The 20,472-nt window shown below is 39.9% G+C and overlaps 2 protein-coding genes across 4 annotated transcripts in view; one reads left to right on the forward strand and one right to left on the reverse strand.

The window, feature by feature from the left end:
- Window positions 1-20,472, reverse strand: part of sdhaf2 (succinate dehydrogenase complex assembly factor 2) — a 67,837-nt gene that overhangs the window by 45,121 nt on the left and 2,244 nt on the right. Inside the window, exons 2-4 of one of the 2 annotated variants that reach the window (XM_078220538.1) lie at window positions 19,711-19,931; window positions 17,121-17,230; window positions 14,710-16,163 (exon numbers count right to left, since the gene is read on the reverse strand). In XM_078220538.1, coding sequence (XP_078076664.1) covers window positions 16,033-16,163; window positions 17,121-17,230; window positions 19,711-19,931 — 462 coding nt within the window. In that variant the 3' untranslated portion in view covers window positions 14,710-16,032. The remainder of the gene's footprint in view (window positions 1-14,709; window positions 16,164-17,120; window positions 17,231-19,710; window positions 19,932-20,472) is intronic. The other variant, XM_078220539.1, reaches the window with a different exon arrangement.
- Window positions 1,911-14,085, forward strand: LOC144498822 (transmembrane protein 80-like). 2 transcript variants are annotated; one of them, XM_078220540.1, is made up of 6 exons: window positions 1,917-1,947; window positions 4,379-4,395; window positions 8,920-9,013; window positions 9,109-9,201; window positions 11,908-12,109; window positions 13,565-14,085. In XM_078220540.1, the coding sequence occupies exons 1-6, from the start codon at window positions 1,932-1,934 to the stop codon at window positions 13,575-13,577; spliced, it is 435 nt and encodes a 144-aa protein (XP_078076666.1). In that variant the 5' UTR covers window positions 1,917-1,931; the 3' UTR covers window positions 13,578-14,085. The 2 variants fall into 2 exon arrangements, with proteins under 2 accessions (XP_078076668.1, XP_078076666.1); XM_078220542.1 differs by lacking the exon at window positions 11,908-12,109 and having other exon boundaries at window positions 1,911-1,947.

Consider the following 20,472-nt stretch of genomic DNA (forward strand, 5'->3'; position numbering starts at 1 on the left):
TGCTTTCACTGACATAGCGATACGGATACCCGAAATAATGCTGTGGGAATCTGAGTTTGAATCCCACCATGGCACAGTGAAATTTGAATTCATTTTTTTTTTAAAACCCTGGAATTAAAAGTCTAATAATGACAATGCAACCATTGTTGATTGTCATGAAAACCCATCTGATTCACTAATATACTTGCTGGAAAGAAATCTGCCATCCTTACCTGGCCTGACCTACATGTGACTCCAGACCCACAGCAATGTCATTGACTCTTAGATGTCCTCTGAAATAGGCTAGCAAGCCACACAGTTCAAAGGCAATTAGGGATGGGCAATAAATACTGGCCCATCCAGTGACGCCCACATCCCATGAATGAATAAAAAAGTAGAAGCTGTGGCTACAATAATAGATTGTAAATTAATGGATAGAATAAACTGGAAATATTTACATTACATCAAAATATTTTATTTTTCATAGAATCCCTATGGTGTAGAAAGAGGCCATTCGGCCCATAGAGCCTGCACCGACAACAATCCCACTCAGTCCCTATCCCCATAACCTCATGTATTTACCCTGCCAATCTCCCTGACACCAAGGTACAATTTAGCATAGCCAATCAACCTAACTTTTACATTATATGCAATTATAGCAAGAAAATTAAATTTGTATTGTACAAAGCACACGCATCACTTTGCAAACAATAGTAAAAGGTTACTGATGAATATTACAACAGAGCTAAGCAGATACCAATGAATTAATAAATCAATATACTGGCTGCCCTAAATCAACACATTCTGGCACTTATACACAAAAATCAACACTGATGCTCCAGTGCACTACTGAGTGCTGTACTGTCTAAGTTGTAGATTTTTGGATGAGACATTAAATTGAAGCTCCATCTGCAATTTCTGGTGGATGTAAACTATTCCAAACATTGTTTTGAAGAGCAGAGGCGTTATCCCCAATGTCCTGACTAATCTTTATCCCTTAACTAACATCACATTTACAGATTATCTGGTAATTATCACCTTACTGATTGTGGGAGATTTTGGCTGTCATGTTCCCAATTACATTGACTGTACTTTTAAAAGTACTTCATTAGACATAAAGTGCTTTGGGACGTCCGGTCATGAAAGGTGCTTTATAAATGCAAGCCATTTTTATTTTCTTCATCGCTGTTATTTGCTTTATGTTAATTTTGTTGATTCCTAATCAAGGTTGAAGATGTCCGGAAGCTCCAGAGGGAGAAAGTAAAATATACTGTTAGGTTTAAATAGATTGGGTGAAGGCTTGTGTGGGGCCTTAAACCAGCTGAGTCGTCCCTCTGTGGTCAATCAAAAACAAAATGACTTAATGAAAGGAATAGCCAGACAAAAGCAAAATACTGCGGATGCTGGAATCTGAAATAAAAACAGAAAATGCTGGAAAATCTTAGGTCTGACTGACAGCATCTGTGCAAAACGTCTATTCTCTCTCCATAGATGCTGTCAGTCAGACCTGCTGAGATTTTCCAGTATTTTCTGTTTTTGTTGTTGAAAAGGAATGGCCAGTTGATTGTACATTATAGATCAAAGTTTTAGGTGGAGGCACCTATTAATTGCAGATGGAGCTTCAATTTAATGTTTCATCCGACAAGCAGCACCTTAGTGCAGCACTCCCTCAGTAGTGCACTGGAGCATCAGTGTTCACTTTTGTGCTTAGGTATATCTGCAGCATATTGTATATTTTTTGCACATTTCCAGCCTTCCTTTTATGATGAATAGATATCTAATTGAGTCAGCAAACGGCTTTGAGCTTCCTAAAGCACTTTCCTGACCTTTGCTAAATAAAGACATTTGTCCTCCCCGCGCTTAGGGGGCGCTCTCCTGTCTGGGTGCAGTGATCCCTTGACGTGACCATTTGCGCGGAATGATGGGATACTGGAGGACTCGTGGTCGAAGAGATGGCGCTGCGAAAAGGTGGGGGAGCAGTGGACGCGTTGCTATCCCAACCAAAGTGCTCTTGGTCGCCCTAAATAACTCTACAATAATACGATTGAGTTTAAAGATTGGGGTTTGTGAGAGATCGCAGTCGGAGCCGCACCGACTGAGAAATTTGCTTTGATTTTAAGGAGACGAACTTTGTTGCACATTGTAAAATGATTTGGTGAAAACATTTTAAAGCGCGTTACAAATGCATTGGGGATTTCACTTAATTTTTAATGGAGACATGCAGAATAATGTTTATTTCTACCTCAAGCATCCCAATCCTATCCTAAAGATCCTATCCTTGTTGGGTCTAGTTTTACGGGTATTAATAATCCTCTTGATATCTTTGTGTTTGAGCTGAGATAGTGAGTTTCCCCCAAACTGCGGCTAGATGGTAGGCATATTTTCCCAATATCTATATTTTTGCGACAAGAATAATAGGATAGCGATCTGGAGTGGGAATCCTGACAAATATTTCTTCACTTTTTTAATAGCCTAGGATGCTGAGAATGCAATATCTCAATTTAGATCAGCTGACTATACAGACTGGGAATCGAATTTGGGATGTTTTGAAATTAAATGCTCAGTTACTTGCTGCCTTTTCCAGCTGCGCCATCTGTGCAATATTTTGGTTTCTTTATTTTAATCATTAAATCTCACTTGCTGCATTATCAGCCAGCGGATGACAATACTGATATTGCAAACTTGGCATTATTGGCATATCATGGAAAAGATATTCACTAATGCGATGACAATATCTCTCCCTCAATGTCAACAAAATGAAAGAGTTAGTCATCAACTTCAGGAAGCATAGTGGAGGATATGCCCCTCTGCATCAATGGGGACGAAGTAGAAATGCTTGAGAGCTTCAGGTTTTTAGGTGTCCAGATCACCAACAACATGTCCTCGTTCCCCCAATGCCGACACTAGAATTAAGAAAGGCCACCAACGCCTCTACTTTCTCAGAAGACTAAGGAAATTTGGCATGTCCGCTTTGACTCTCACCAACCTTTACAGATGCATCAAAGAAAGCATTCTTTCTGGTTGTATCACAGCTTAGTATGGCTCCTGCTCTGTCCAAGACCGCAAGAAACTACAAAGGGTCGTGAATGAAGCCCAGTCCATCACTCAAACCAGCCTCCCACCCATTGACCTTTCTACATTTCCCGTTGCTTCAGAAAAGCCGCCAACATAATGAAGGACCCCATGCACCCCGGACATACTCTCTTCCACCTTCTTTCATTGGGAAAAAGGTACAAAAGTCTGAGGACATGTACCCAACCGACTCAAGAACAGCTTCTTCCCTGCTGCCATCAGACTTTTGAATGGACTTACCTTGCATTAAGTTGATCTTTCTCTACACTCTAGCTATGACTGTAATACTATATTCTGCACTCCTTCTCTATGTATAGTATGCTTTGTAGAGCGTGCAAGAAACAATACTTTTCACTGTATACCAATACATGTGACAATAATAAATCAAATCAAAATAAACCCTATTTGCCAAACAGCTAGTATAAATTAATTTGGAAATCATCTATATATGCAAAATCACGTTGATGAAATTGGTGTCTGGCTCAATCACCTCCAAGAAATGGTTATTGTAGAAAGATCATAGAATGGTTACAGTGCACGGGAGGAAGCCGCTTCTCTTGTCATGAATGTGCTGTCTCTCTGCAAGAGGAGCTCTGTTAGTCTTACTGCCCCACCTTTCCTCTTATTCCTGCAAACTTTTTCTCTTCAGGTAATGCCCCCTTTCAAAGATATAATAGAATCTGCCTCCATTACACCCTCAGGTAGTGCATTCCAGATCACAACCACTCACAACGTAAACAAGTTTTTCTTTAATTTGCTTGTTTTCCTCTTTAATCCAGGGGTCTATTACAGTTTGTAGTGTTTTCACTGTGGTTGTTGAGATAAATTGAAAATCCAAATCAGTCGTGGAATCTAGGGATGCATATGTGGAATTTTTTTTCCTCAGTTAGCCTATTATTAAATGCCGCTGTTTCTCATGAAAATTACCAGCCTTCTTGTCTGATTCAAATAGGATATTTTATATTTCTATGACAATTATCAAATTGAAAAAGCTAAGTTTTAATTAAAGATTCAGTTATTGTGCTTCCAGTTTTTTTGCTAATCACCTTAGATCATTGTCTCTCAGCCCTTCCATCAACTTAGGCTGTGTCTAGAGAGAGCATTTTGAGTTGAACAACTTTAGAGTTACGTCTAATGGTTAAAGGTTTTGCCATATGTGCTGGTAGAGGGTGAACAATTTGAGATGGTAAATTTAAAAACATAAGTACGCTGGAGAAAGTTAAAAGAGTATTAGCTTAAATTTTTTTTCCCTTTAGTATATTGGTACTAATTAATATTAAGTATTTTGTTTACATTAGTATTATTAATTCTCTGTTTTGCTTTACAGTGAAATCTGCTGTTGTTGTATCCTTTGGAATAAAATGAAGTGTGCCACCCAGTTTCAGGAGCTGACGTCTTGCAGTCCATAAGAACATAAGAAATAGGAGCAGGAGTAGGCCATCTGGCCCTTCGAGCCTGCCCCGCCATTCAACAAGATCATGGCTGATCTGAAGCGAATCAGTTCCACTTACCTGCCTGCTCCCCATAACCCCTAATTCCCTTATCGATCAGAAAACTATCTACCCGTGATTTAAACATATTCAACGAGGAAGCCTCCACCACTTCAATGGGCAGAGAATTCCAGAGATTCACTACCCTCTGAGAGAAGAAGTTCCCCCTCAACTCTGTTCTGAACCGGCCCCCCCTTATTTTGAGGCTGTGCCCTCTAGTTCTGGTTTCCCTTCTAAGTGGAAAGAATCTCTCCACCTCTACCCTATCCAGCCCCTTCATTATCTTATATGTCTCTATAAGATCACCCCTCATCCTTCTAAACTCCAACGAGTACAGACCCAATCTGTTTAATCTCTCCTCATAAGCCACACCCCTCATCTCCGGTATCAACCTGGTGAACCTTCTCTGCACTCCCTCCAAGGCCAATATATCCTTTCGCAAATAAGGGGACCAAAACTGCACACAGTACTCCAGTTGCGGCCTCACCAGTGCCTTGTACAGTTGTAGCAAGACCTCCCTGCTTTTATATTCTATCCCCCTCGCGATAAAGGCCAACATTCCATTCGCCTTCTTGATCACCTGCTGCACCTGCAGACTGAGTTTTTGCGATTCGTGCACAAGGATCCCCAGGTCCTTCTGCACAGTCGCACGATGTAATTTTTCTCCATTTAAATAATATTCCAATTTACTATTATTTCTTCCAAAGTGGATAACCTCACATTTGCTAACGTTATATTCCATCTGCCAGATCCTCGCCCACTCGCTCAGCCTATCCAAATCTCTCTGCAGACTTTCCGCGTCCTCCACGCAATTCGCTTTCCCACTCACCTTCGTGTCATCAACAAACTTGAATACCCTACATTCAGTCCCCTCCTCCAGATCATCTATGTAAATGGTAAACAATTGAGGCCCCAGCACCGATCCCTGCGGCACGCCACTGGTCACCAACTGCCAACCAGAAAAGCACCCATTTATCCCAACTCTCTGCTTCCTGTTAGATAGCCAATCCCCAATCCACGCCAATACCTTACCCCTAACTCCGTGTACCCCAATCTTCTGCAGCAACCTTTTGTGAGGCACCTTATCGAACGCCTTCTGGAAATCTAAAAACACCACATCCACCGGTTCCCCTCTGTCAACCGCACTAGTGACATCTTCATAAAAGTCCAGTAGATTCGTCAAACACAAGCCCAGCTCAGCTCTCTTAAAGGCATGAATTCTAATACAAAATGTATTCCACAATGTACCAACGGCAGTTAACATTTGGGGTTGGTGTGGTGATTGAGGAGTTTCCTTGTGAGTCTGTGAAGGAGAAGTTCTTCTTCAGAGAAAATGCATTCTGCCTTCCAATCTGCCATTTTGTGTTTTTGGTTTCACACATTTTTAAGTAATTCAAAAACATTTCTGTCAGTTATTGCTAACTCTTGCATTTTATGATTTGTTCCTGGGAGGTGAGCCTCTCTGGCAAGGTTAGCATTCCTAACTCCCCTTGAGTCAGTGATGGTGAACCAGTACAATCCATCTGGTCTAGATACATTCACAGTGCTATTAGAGAGGGAGATATAAGATTTTGACTTGGTGGCTTTCAAGAAACAGTGACATAGTTCCAAAGTGATGTGTGGCATGGAGAGAAACTTGTAGTTGGTAATGTTCCCATGTGTCTGCTGCCCTTGTTCCTCTAGGTGGTAGAAATGGAAGGTTTGGAAGGGTGTTGAAGGAGCCTTGGTGAGTGCATCTTGTAGATGGTATGTACTGCTGCCACTATGAGCCAGTAGTGGAGAGTTAACGTTTAAAGTAGTAGGTGGGTATTGATCAAGTGGGATGTTTTGTCCTGGATGATGCGAGTTTCTTCAGTGTTGTTGGAGAGCTGCACTCATCAAGGCACTTGGTGAATATTCTATCATATTCCCTGAATTGTGCCCTGTCAATGATGGATAGGCTTTGTTGAATCAGGTGAGTATGCACTGCAGAATTCTTAGCCTCTGATCTCCTGTTGTTGCCATAGCATTTATATGGCTGGTCTAGTTAAGTTTTTGGTTAAAGATGATCCCCAGGATGTTGATGGTGGGGTATTCAGCTATGATAATTCTGTTGGGTCCAAAGCTAATGGAATAACTCCAACATCTTGCTCAAATAGATTATTTTTATTTGTGAGCAACTGCAGTTTGATTCTCTTCAAAATCAATCTTTTTGCACATTCCTTTTGTTATCTAACTATTCTGCAGCCTGCTATTTGCTTGAAATTTGGGAATGGCCTTGAGATATTTACTTAAAAGAAGTATATAAATACAAATTATTGATCCTTTGTGGTGAGTGGCAGCAGATTGTTTAACTATGGAGAGTCAAACTCAATGCTGTCCTTTCCAGCAGTGGGCATTGGATGTGTTGGCAGTGGGAATCGTGGCTGATTTTTGCCGCCCAAAAGAGGAAAACGATCAATTGTATCAGCACTGCTGCCAACTGAGTTGATAACATTTAACAAAGCACAGACCCGGACCTATTTGCTGCACGTAGTGGCCACATTAGAAGATGTATTAAATTAAGTCACCTCTCAGAATTTTAAAAAAAAATCTGGTATTAAGTATTAAGCAGGACATCTTTTCAATGCGCCTCAATAGATTGATTGAGCAATCCCCTCTCTGGGAATCAGCATTTTCTATTTTAAATCCCATTTTCAGGAATGAGAAAATGAATTCTCAGCTGTTTTAGACTAAACTTGAGAGGTAAGTATGAGATTTTATCTTTGTAACTTAGTTGCAAAAACAAAAAGAATCAGTGACTGGTGGTTTCCATCTGTTTCCTGCATGGAACAAGGGCTGCTTACAGTACTTATTGTAAGAAGTCTCACAACACCAGGTTAAAGTCCAACAGGTTTATTTGGTAACAAAAGCCACTAGCTTTCGGAGCGCTGCCCCTTCGTCAGGTGAGTGGGAGTTCTGTTCACAAACAGGGCATATAAAGACACAAACTCAATTTACAAGATAATGGTTGGAATGCGAGTTTTTACAGGTAATCAAGTCTTAAAGGTACAGACAATGTGAGTGGAGAGAGCGTTAAGCACAGGTTAAAGAGATGTGTATTGTCTCCAGACAGGACAGTTAGTGAGATTTTGCAAGCCCAGGCAAGTCGTGGGGTTTAAGATAGTGTGACATGAACCCAAGATCCTGGTTGAGGCAGTCCTCATGTGTGCGGAACTTGGCTATCAGTCTCTGCTCAGCGACTCTGCGTTGTCGTGTGTTATGACAACGCAGAGTCGCTGAGCAGAGACTGATAGCCAAGTTCCGCAAACATGATGATGGCCTCAACCGGGATCTTGGGTTCATGTCACACTATCTTAAACCCCACGACTTGCCTGGGCTTGCAAAATCTCACTAACTGTCCTGTCTGGAGACAATACACATCTCTTTAATCTGTGCTTACCGCTCTCTCCACTCACATTGTCTGCACCTTTAAGACTTGATTACCTGTAAAGACTCGCATTCCAACCATTATTTTGTAAATTGAGTTTGTGTCTTTATATGCCCTGTTTGTGAACTGAAATCCCACTCACCTGACGAAGGAGCAGCGAGCGCTCCGAAAGCTAGTGGCTTTTGCTACCATATAAACCTGTTGGACTTTAACCTGCTGTTGTGAGACTTCTTACTGTGTTTAACCCAGTCCAACGCTGGCATCTCCACATCATTACAGTACTTACAGTAGTTTGTAATTTTTAGCAAGTTGGGTTGCCATGTTTTACCAATTTTCTTAATTCATTTTTGCTTAACATGAGACATTTCCAAGGCCAGCATTTATTGCCCATTTCTAGTTGTCTTTAAGAAGGTGGTGATAGGCTGCCTTCTTGACCCATTGCTGTCTATTTGGTGAAGGTACTCCTAATTGCTACTAGGTAGGGGAGCTCTGTGATTTTGATCTAGGAATCTAGAAAATCCAGCCAGTTCAGAATATATACTGTCAGCGGAACAGAGACAGAGTTTACGGTAGAATCATGGCTTTACCTGACTTCTGGCTTTTGCCTTTTGGTGTTTAAAAAGTCAGCAGAAGTCCAAAGACATCAATAACTGAACTCTGCAGTGGATGATTTATTTTGCAATGTACTGTAAAATCATAAATCGCTTTTTGCACTCACATTTATGATTTCAGTGCATTGAATGTGGAGCAGAAATGTTTTCCCTTGTTATAAAACACACAAATTAGTTGGAAAAAGTGGACTTCTGATTTAAAAATTAGACTTTTGTTATCCGGTTTCTCTCTTCATAATTTCCAGATACCAGGTCAGAAATCCTGGATGAAAACTCAGTACACTTGGTCCTGTAAAATTGTCTAAGATAATATTTGTAGTTTTCATTGCAGCAATATTCCTTAACCACATCACAACAGCTCTCCTCCATCCCTCTACAGATAGTTTATTATTTCAACATGTTTTATTATTCATTTTATTTTCTTGCTACTTTGCTAATGGTTATCTACAAAAGTAAGTTTTACATTTGTAACTGTTTTGCTATAACTATTTATAATCATAGTATTTAAAGCATTGAGTCAAGGAATTATTTTCTTTTCACGTTTTAGGTCAAGCTTTCAGTTTTCCAGATGGTAATCTGGCCTTGGATCTGATTCTTCTGATTCTCATGGTAATACTGGAAGTGATAAGGCTATATCTTGGTAAGATGTTGCTTTAAATTATGTTGTATCACCCAATTGATGCTCTGTGGTATTACTACTGGTAGCCTGGAATTTGAGCACGGTTTTGATATTTAGTTGTAATTGTGTTCAGCCCCACTTGTCTTTTCAAAGGCTAGTGCTCAGAAATCTGTGGTCATTTTGGTGCTAATTGTTACTGTTGAAGTTTTCCTCGATTTGTTCCTTCCCTTAGGAAGAGTATAGGTAGGTTATCTATGTTTGAAAGACAGCAGGATTGAATTTCTTTTTTTACACTTTCTTAAATAATAAATTGTTAATTTATAAAGATTACTTTCTGCCAATTGGGTACGAGTTTGAAACATGTTTTTTGTGTGATAGTGATTGCAAATCTGATGCTTTAAGGTGTGATAGATATGTACTAAATATAATACCAGATGTTATGACATCCATGAAGGACACAGGGAGTCATCAATAGATCTCCCCATTGGCTTTGTGAAGTATGAACTTCTTTATTGAGGAAATCCAATGGGAAATGAGCTGCGGGTGATTAATATCTATTGCTCTAACCCGGACTGTTGTTGTAGGCCCCCAGGTACAGACTTGCTTGTTGTAAGTCGGGGGTGCGACTCTTCTTTTGGTTTCCAAGAAGGGTTTCTGGTGACGGGGAACTGGCCTTGGCTGAATTACTACACCAGATATACTATTACGTTATCCATTGCTTTTCTAACTAGTGGCGTCATGCCATGTAACACAGTGGATCATCAGGAATGGATAAATCAATTTGTGTTTTTGTTCCATGTTGCTTTGGGATTTTTGCTCCTGTTTTGGGGATCAAGTTCCATATCGTTGCCCAATTTTCTGTGGAAACTGTAAATCAGTGGTTTTGATCATCATTATACATGTCTTCACTAAGTACACAATTTTGTTTTACACAAAATAAACTTTATTTCAGGTAGCTAGTTTTATTATTGTAAATTCAAACAGGAAAACAATCAAGAATTTAACACCCAACAGTAAAAAGAGATTTGTCTTTTTCAAAAAAATCTTAATTGAATTCTCAAAAGTATACTTTTAAATTAATCTTTTGTGAAGTTGTTGTACATTTGATTGCTTGATTGCACAATATCAGCAGGTAGTGAAATATCCAGGTTCCTTGACATGAGTGTATCTCCATTTCTAATTTCTGCCAACTTATTGATTCAACAAGGGAAGTATTCGAGGCATAATTCACTTCAGTACAGGTGACCTTGGAAAGGGAAAAGTTCATGCTCCTGATCACTATCTAATAACTCCTGCTGGAATGGGTGGCTTTGTAGATATTGCCTTGATAGATTAATAGCTCTTTTTTTTTTATTCTTATGTGAAATAGTGCCCTCCTGTCAGGCCACTTGTGTATGTATGTATATATGTACAACTGGATTAAACTAATTTCACTTTTTTACCAGATTCCATGTTGTACAGCTTCTATTCTGGGAGGATATCACAGTCTGGCAACAAGATGGGATACCGATTCCCTAGCCAAGCTAATTTGGGTTGGAAAAGCTTCCAGCTAACCAACTGAGTGTTCTTTCTGTGAGAATAGGTTTCAAAATCTGGTTTTAGAGATGGATAGATTGACCAAAGGTGGCTGCCTCAGCAGGTATTATTGAGAGACTGGGATGTGCAGCCATGCCTGAGAGTGTCTGGAGTATTTAGAGATTCTTGAGCTGCTCACGAATTTGCTTGCAACATCAAAGACGAAGGCCAAGCCACTGGCGAATGGCACTACAGTCCCAAGTGATTGGAGGTCGCAGAAAGCTATTGTTTCAGAGCAAGGAATGAGTTGCCCAGTGAAGACTTTGGAGAGTTTATCATGTTTTTGAAAAAGTTGCTATTTATTGCAATTTTGGAGAATTTCAAGAGAACATGTTACAAGACAGATTTCATTTGGTTTAAAAAGTCAACACATTCACAGTAAGTTGATGACATTGCCAAAGTTAATTTTCAACATAGCTTGCCAGACAGCTTTGTCATGGACATGGCAGAATGTGAGAGAAGTTAGAGTTAACAACAGTCAGTCATCCTCTGAAGTAAATAAGCTGCAGTTAAATAAGCAGAAGGCCTCAGTGACAGCAGTTTTTAAAAAAAATTATTCAAGGGATATAGGCTTTGCTGGCTAGGCCAGCATTTATTGCCCATCCTTATTTCCCTTTGAGAAAGTGGTGGTGAGTTGCTTTCATGAACTGCTGCAGTCCTGTGGTGTAGCTACATCCAAAATGCTGTTAGGGAGGGAGTTTGTGGAAGGGGTGTGAATGAAGCGGGTTGCTTGGTCCAGGAGGGTGTCAAACAGGCTGTTAACCACACCATTTTTGATAAAGTATCATGAAAAGATTTTGAATTTTTTTACTTCTTTAGAAGCATGTGAAAACCAAGAACAAGTAATTGATCTGTCAAGCCAATATCTATAAAGCCACCTATCGCAGCAGGAGTCATTAGATAGTGATCTGGAGCAGGCATATTTCTCTTTCGTAGCTCACCTGTGCTGAGATGAATTGTGCTCCAAATACGAAACCAGCTAAGTTGGCACAGACATAGCTTGAACCGGAGATCTTCTGGTCTATATGGCTTAGTGCTACATTAAGCTATATGGCTGCTTTGGGTTTGCATACAATAAAATTGTATGTGCATGTGACTTTAAATGTAATGGGTCTCCAAAGTTGAGGTGTTGAAGCTCTGTTCTTTCCCTAGGTTTAAAAGGTAACCTGACGGAAGAGGCGGTTCCAATTGTTACTAGCCTGGTCCTGACAATTGGAAATCTGTTGCTTTGTCTGTACTTCTTGTTCTGGCAGACCTATGTGTTGAAAGCAGATGTAATAATCAATGCAATCCTCCTGGTAACCTATGGACTGGAGGGGATATTGGATATAATTGTCATTTCAGCTTTTGCCAGGTAATTTGATCAATTGGATCTAATTTTAAGTTCTGAAGTCAATGACACTAATACAGCATTGATAGCTGCTAACTGTCACCTTTTTTTCCCACAAGGACACATCATTTAGGAGTTTAATGTACCTGTTGGAATACTGTAACTGGCTCAATTAGTAAAGGGAGTGTGTGATTGAACCAAATAGATTAGGTTCAATCCCTCTCATATGTTTATTTCAGTAAGGACCTTATGAGTGTTAAAAGTTGACATCAGTCAGGGTTTCCATTCCTGATCACAATCCTCTGATTCCTGGTGGAACAGTACATGTGGCTTAATATTGTACAAACATTTTTGGAATACAGTTTTTTTTCATGCTTTAGGTGAGGGTGGCAAATAGAAAGCTTCCATTTTGAGCTTTCAATTTAAGATACAGAGTTGTTACAGAAAAATACCATCAAAACTGTATCATACACAATCCAAGGTTGCACATGGAATGGTAAGGTGTAATACTTCCAAGTTGTGGATAAGATGGTTAGATGCAGAGCAAATCTTCCTGAATGATCCATGGAACATTTCTAGGTTGGCTTTTAATGGGTTAGATACAAAATAAAACCTCGATTCCAGGATAGAAATGTGCTTCAGCCTCAGAAGTAAGTACCCCTCTTGTAAAAAATTCCCATTTCTCACACCAACAATCTATTGGAGTAAAAGTACCAATTTGTACTGAATTATATGTAGTTGTGTGTTCTGGACAAAAATTTACCAGGACTTGGATTGTGACCCAAACTCAATTTACACAGAACCCTAAAAAGCATTTGGACATCAGAGGAACTTATTCTTTCTTGACTGGGTTACAACTCAATGATATAGAGATGCTGGCATTGGACTGGGGTAAGCACAGTAAGAAGTCTCACAACACCAGGTTAAAGTCCAACAGGTTTATTTGGTAGCACAAGCTTTCGGAGCGCTGCTCCTTCATCAGGTGAGTCAACTCACCTGATGAAGGAGCAGTGCTCTGAAAACTTGTGCTACCAAATAAACCTGTTGGACTTTAACCTGGTGTTGTGAGACTTCTTACTGTGTTTACAACTCAATCCCAGAGAGTAACTACTTAGTCTGACTCACTGATTCATCTTGTACTCAATTAGCCAACAATTCCTGTCTTGGATGAGCTACTAGATGATTATCCTAGGAGTTAGCAGAAATTAGCAAAAGAAACATTGGATAGATTTTGAAACGTAACTGTGGAAGTGGTATAGTGTTAGATGCTATTCTTTCAGTGCTGGATGTGGAGTTAAATCCAGCTCAGATATATAAAATGGCTTTCACATATACTCTTATTTGTGGATAATGACTTCACTTTAAGCAAGCGGGAAGTATTCTTCAATGTTTTGAACTTTACTGGACTATCTTTTCAATTTGATTTCAGTAGTGCTGTTCAAAGACATTATGGTATATCTTATCTTGTATTTTGCCCAGGTTCTACGCATGATGTGACTGGAATGACGCATCATTTGTTTAGGCTACCAAGACATTCCCACCATCTGGAGCTATTTGCAGTTTGCGTCAATAGGATCAAAACTACATTTTTTATATTTAAATTTTATTTTTGTAGGGGATTTTTGGGTAAGTTTCTCCTATGTATTTCTGACCTCCGTTTTATCTGATACCTGCAGCCAGGAGGATCCACTGATTGCCCGCATGTTGCTGGTATTGTTCCCCGCACTAAGATATACCAGACACTATCTTGCACTCAATATTCTTCAGATTGGGAGCTGGGCTGCGGCAGTGGCGTTGAACCGGCATCCACCCAAGCTTTGTGCTCTGCAGTGAATGATGTCATTTTGTCGTCAATTCACTGAGATCATGATTATTCTTAATTTCAGCTCATTTGGAGGGAAATGGAATTTTCTGAAGAGAATACAAGTTCCAAGGATGTTTCAGATCATAAGTTGTAACAGTTTTATAATATTTGTATCACAATAAAAGCATTTATACCGAATAGAAATCTCGATTAAATTCTGGTTGTTCTATAGTAAGATATTCTTTTTCCAGCTATTAACCAATTGGTGGGGTGCAGTAGTGGGTACATGGAAATTTTGTGCTAAGTCCCACTTAAACTGTGGACAAACATCAAGTGAATTGACTTAACAGTCAATGATCACTGTCCACTGTCAACTTTTATAGACAGGCACTTTTTCTGCTCCATATTTCAGTTATGCAGTTCTGTTGGTGACAAAGACCTTTTGGGATCTTGAACAGGTCTGTGTAAGCACCTGGACACACATCTGGCAGGCTATTCAACTACAGCAAGTCCCATTTTAGTAGTCCTGTTTGCTTTAAAATTGTGCTGCTTTTAGGGCCAGTAGCCTCGATTTACATCTTAAATTGTGAATTAGTATCATTATTCATCATCTTTGCACACCATTTTAAAGGCCATTTTAAAGCCAGTGTAATGCTTTAGAGATGTGCTTAAAATATTGCTGAAGAGGTCAAACATTACTGACTCATGGTGCCAGACCAAATTGGGAGAATCTTCATTTGGGAAGACACCGAAACATGTGGAAGAGAGGTCAAGATGGCAGTGAGAATGCAAAAACCTCCAAACAACTCCTTTAACTTACCATCCAAGAAACAGCTGACCTACATGTAGCAGTTTGCAGATCCCACATTAAACTTCGAAGTTATCTCTGAACCCAATGAACCAAAGTCAAGTCATCCCCAAACCCAAGATATTGCCTAAGAAGAAAGAGAGACTGATCAATTTAGAGGACTTGAATAATTATTTGAAGAGAACCAATGTGAAAGAGTATTGGGAATAAGCAGGAGAATGGCACTAAATGCTTATTTGGAGAGCTGGTGCACCTTATCACTGAGTGTTAATTGAATTTATATAGTATTTTACTAGGAATAAACAGTACTACACATTTGTTGTGCAGTTTTTCCAATTTGTACATGGGGTGAGAATTGGCCAAAATAAATTAATTTCGGTTTTAACATCGATTCCTGTGGGAACCTTTGATTTACTTGAAGTTATTTCATTTAAAAGTCACAATTTTCAGGAATGCAACGACTTTAATTGAAGACCTACTGTTTGATCAACTTGATCCTTTGTTCTCTGAATTTTAGAAGTGATCAGGTGCAAGAGATCTGAACACTAGATTGCCTTGTTCACCCTGATTAAACTTAAAAAGTACTTGGGTATGCACTTGAAGTATCGTAACCCACAATCTTACAGACCAAGTTATGGAAAGTAGGATGAGACTGGATAGCTTTTTATTGGCTAGAACAGATAATGATGAACTGAATGACCTCCCTTCATGCTGTAAATTTATATAAGTAATTTTTGAATTGGTGGCAGAGGAAGGAGGTAGTGTACGATTACAAATCATGGTCCCTTGCTGAGATCAGCTAACTCACTTAGGTTGACCTCGAATAACTCAGTCCAATACCATCCACATGCTACACCTAACTATTGAGCTATTTTGGACAGGTGGAGTGGGATTAGGTGGATTGTTCTTAGAGAGCTGACATGGACTTGACAGGCCGAATGGCCTTCTCTTGTGCTGTAATTATTCTATGATTGTATAAAAGAGATCAGGCCATCTTTCAGAAAACCGGCTTATTTATTTTCAAACGATCAGCTTCAATCTTTTTTGTATAATGCTATAAATAGTTCAATTTTGGCCAAAGAATTTGACAGAAGTCAATCAGTTCCGAAACAAAACTACTGATATTTCAGGGGCTGGAACTTTGTTGAATAAGATCCCGTTGAGCTCATATATAAACAGGTAGTGACTCACACCTCAAAAGTAGGCAGTGATACCGCACTCATTTTTAAAGGTATTAAACTTGTTAATATTTAAACTTCTGAATTTGTTTATTTTAACTGCAGATCTTAAGTAAAACAATTATCAGCAGTCCATTTATGAGCAAGTAATCCGATATTAATTTTTGTTCTCAAAGAGATAATCGAGAGCAGGCTGCCCTATCCTTTGCTCCATGTTGCGATTTTTGGTGAACTCCTTCAGCAAGGTCATTACTTCATTATCAAATTCTGGAGGAGTTGGCTTGGTTTCTGTTCAGGTGAAGATGATAAAAAACAAAGGTCACAAAAATCACAACCTATATAGTGTGTCTAAGCTCCAGATTGACTATGAGACTGCAGATTGATCCCAATACCCTCTTCAACCCACAAACAGCACAATTACTACCTAATGATTAAATTTTGAAAAATTTAAATTGGATGATGGGTGAATGGCAGATTTCCTCCCTTTTCTGATGGCTCGTCTTTTGGGTTACAACTTCATAATATTCAACAGCCCTTCAGCATGAGAAAATGTCTTATATTTCATATGTGAATTTAGACAATGGGTATCTACTTGACTATTAAGGATATTACAGGCAAGCTGACTGAGGACCATCAACATCTTCAGGAATTATTGGATAATAATCAAATGTAAATTGCTAATACAAGGACCTGGAAAAAAGTTCTTAAGCTGCTGGTTCAAGCACAAAATAGTGCAATTGTAAAGGCTGCTTTCCTCCCTCAACTTCCTTAATGCTGACTTTTGTGTAAAACCCAAAGGGAACAGTTTTATCTACAGCATTGCCTGAGTTAGCTAATCTGAACTGGTATAGTGGTAAAGCAATCTGCTTCAGTGCCAGGAAGGAGTTTTGCTCCTTGGCACTATGTCATGTTTCTAAGGGTGCATATCAACAGCGATATCCTTAAATAGTTTTTCCCTCCTGAGGACTGAGACAATGAGACTAATTATACTGCTCTCATTTATGCCTCAGTTATCTGCTAACAGTGTAATACTGACAGATGTTCCTGTTCTCTAAAGGTTAGTACCACAACATGCCACACTTATCCATTGAATCATTGGAGGTTGGGAATTACTTTTTTGGATGAAGTTAAAACATAAAAGCAATTCATAAATCAACTATTTACTATACAATAACTAATTACTTTCTAATTTTGAGGTTGGGGAATAAGGCAAGCGAAGAGGGAGCATTGTTTGTCTGTACATACCTGTTATCCAGTAGTAAATGTCCCAATCATTGGTTGGTTGATTTATCAGTTTATCATACAAGCTCAGTTGCTTCGCTGTCATTTTATTTAGATATTGTTTGGCAAAGAAACTGAAATAAGAAAGTTATCAAGCATAACCCATTGTAATCAAAACATTGTTTTTAATTTCTAGCTCTAGTGTATGAGAGTCATTAGTTATCGACCTGTAATGTTAACTCTGTTTCTCGCCATAGATGTTGCCTGACCTGCTGAATATTTCTAGCATTTTCTGTTTTTATCTTGCATTTAGGCAGTTTTGTTCTTATTCAATGTCAGATATATGTGATTAATTTTATTTTGTCAGCAGTAGGGACTATTTTGTATTTTGGGTATTAGCACCAGTACTAGTAGTAAGTATTCTGATGAATGGTCGGGACTTGAAACATTAATTGTTTCTCCACAGTTGCCAGACCTGCTGAGTATCTCCATTATTTTCTGTTTTTATATTAAATATTCTCAAGTTAGGTGAAACGCTGCAGAGGTCCCCAGCATCACAGATACCAGTCTTCACACTCCATGTGATATCAAGAAATGGCTGAAGGCGCGGTATACTACAAAGGCTATGGGCCCTGACAATATTACGGCAATAGTACTGAAGACTTGTGCTCCTGAACTTGCCAAGCCCCTAGCCAAGCTGTTCCAGTATGGCTGCAACGTTGTCATCTACCCGACAATGTGGAAATTTATGTATGTCCGGTGCACAAAAAGCAGGACAAATCCAGCCTGGCCAATTATCACCCCATCAGTCTACTTTCAATCATTAAAGTGATGAAAGGGGTCAAAAGTGCTATCAAGCAGCATTTGCTTAACAATAATATACTCATTGATGCTTAGGTTGGATCCTGACAGGGCCACTCAGTTCCTGACCTCATGACAGCCTTGGTTCAAACATGAATAAAACAGCTGAACTCCAGAGGTAAGGTAAGAGTGACTGTCCTTAACATCAAGGCAGCATTTGACTGAGTGTGCCATCAACGAGCCCTAGCAAGACTACAGTCAATGATTGCAGGGGGAAATCTCTCTGTTGGCTGGAGTCATACTCAATGCAAAGAAAAATGGTTGTGGATGTTGGAAGTCAATCATCTCAGTCTCAGAATATTTTCTGTTTTTATATTAAATATTCTCAAGTTAGGTGAAACGCTGCATAGGTCCCCAGCATCACAGATCTTCAGCTGCTTCATTAATGATCTTTCTTCCATCATAAGGTCAGAAGTGGGGATGTTCGCTGATGATTTTACAATGTTCAACCCTATTCATGATGATTCAGATATTGAAGCAGCCCATCTGCCCATGGGGTGGCATGGTAGCGCAGTGGTTAGCACTGCTGCTTCACAGCTCCAGGGTCCCGGGTTCGATTCCCGGCTCGGGTCACTGTCTGTGTGGAGTTTGCACATTCTCCTCGTGTCTGCGTGGGTTTCCTCCCACAGTCCAAAGATGTGCAGGTTAGGTTGATTGGCCAGGTTAAAAAATTGCCCCTTAGAGTCCTAAGATGCGTAGGTTAGAGGGATTAGCGGGTAAATATGTGGGGGTAGGGCCTCGGTGGGATTGTGGTCGGTGCAGACTCGATGGGCCGAATGGCCTCCTTCTGCACTGTAGGGTTTCTATGATCTCCTAATACATTCAGGCCAGTACAATATCCAGGCTTGGACAGACAATTGGCAAGTAACATTTGCACCATGCAAGTGCCAGGCAATGGCCATCTCAAACAAGAGAAAATCTCACAATCACCCACTTGACAATCAATAGCATTATCATTGCTAAATCGCACACTATCAACATCCTGGGGGTTACCATCGACTGGAAATTGAACTGGACTTGCCATATGAATACTGTGGCTAAAAGAGCAGGTCAGAGGCTAGGAATCCTGTGGGGAGTAACTCACCTCCTGACTCTCAAGTCTGTCCACCATCTACAGGGCACAAGTCAGTTGTATGATGGAATATGGGCCACTTGCCTGGACGAACTCAACACCATCCAGGACAGAGCAGTCTGCTTGATTGGTATCCCATCCACAAATATTCATTTCCTCCACTACCTATGCACAGTGGCAGCAGTGTGTACCATCTACAAGATGCCCTGCAGGAATTCAATCCTCCTTAGCTCCTTCCAAATTCAAGACTGCTGCCATCTAAAAGGATAGGGGCAGCAGCTACATGGGAATACCGCCACCTGCACGCATCATCCTGACTTGAATATATATCGCTGTTCCTTCAGCGTCACTTGGTCAACATCCTGGAACTCACTCCCTAACTGCACTGTAGGTGTACTACACCATGTAGATTGCAGCGGTTCAAGGAAGCAGCTCACTACCACCTTCTCAAGGGCAATTAGGGATCGAGAATAAATGCTGGCCTAGACAGCGACACCCACGTTCCTATGAATGAATGAAAAAAAGCTTCTACATTGTCTCAAATAGCATTCAGCAAAGTGCCACGAGAAACATTACAACTGGAAAAAGCAGTATAACCATGAGACAATGCCGTTGCCAGTTAGTTAAACACCAAAGCAGATGATAATTCAGATCTTCAAATTCAAAGTCCACTTTTTTTACCTCAGTAGGATGCAGTTCTCTAGCATTCCCCGCTTGCGGCTCTCATACAGCAGACGTGCTCGCTTTGTATCCAGTGGCTCATTGGTTCGCTCTTCCCATGGAGGCAGCAGTATCTGAAAAATGTCTCTCATTTCATCATCAGGAGTATCTCCACGATATGCTCGGACAGAGCAAGCACCAAGTACAGTACGTATAACGTTTTGTCTGGACAGGCTCAGAACCTGCAAAGGGACAAGATGGAGATTCTGTCAATCCTCAGCATATTAATCGCTTCCTGAGCTCTTGAATATCTCTTGATTATCAACTGATTGTCAAATATCCTGAAATTGGAGTCTATTATCAGTTAAAAAGATTCCCTCATTATGATTTTTGTACACATTACAATGAGGCATTGCATAGTCTGACTGACTGTATTACCTGGGCTCAATTAGTTATCTACAAATGGTGATACAGTGTACTAAGATACAACAGCTGAAGTTTCTGTCACCAACAGTAGAGTGGAGATAGTAGATCATAGCTGGATGAGTACGTAACTTTAGAGTATATAATTTTACTGAAGGAGACCATTCAGTCTATTGTGCCTATGTGAATGCTTTGAAAGCATTATCCAATTAAACCCACTCACCTACTTTTTCTCCATCGCCCTGCAATTTTCTCCCCTACAGCTATTTATCCAATTCCCATTTAAAAGTTTCTATTAAATCTGCTTTAACCAAACGTTTGGGCAAAGCATTTAGATCATTACCCACTTTTAATATCCAG

The sequence above is a fragment of the Mustelus asterias genome, chromosome 9 (assembly GCF_964213995.1).
Source record: "Mustelus asterias chromosome 9, sMusAst1.hap1.1, whole genome shotgun sequence".
NCBI classification, from domain to species: Eukaryota; Metazoa; Chordata; class Chondrichthyes; order Carcharhiniformes; family Triakidae; genus Mustelus; species Mustelus asterias.

Bases quoted from the DNA above. Each gene is read 5' to 3' on its own strand.
- LOC144498822 (XM_078220540.1), top strand. The intron at 9,014-9,108 runs GTAAGTTTTACA...TTCACGTTTTAG, and splicing joins GCTAATGGTTATCTACAAAA to GTCAAGCTTTCAGTTTTCCA. The intron at 9,202-11,907 runs GTAAGATGTTGC...TTCTTTCCCTAG, and splicing joins AGTGATAAGGCTATATCTTG to GTTTAAAAGGTAACCTGACG.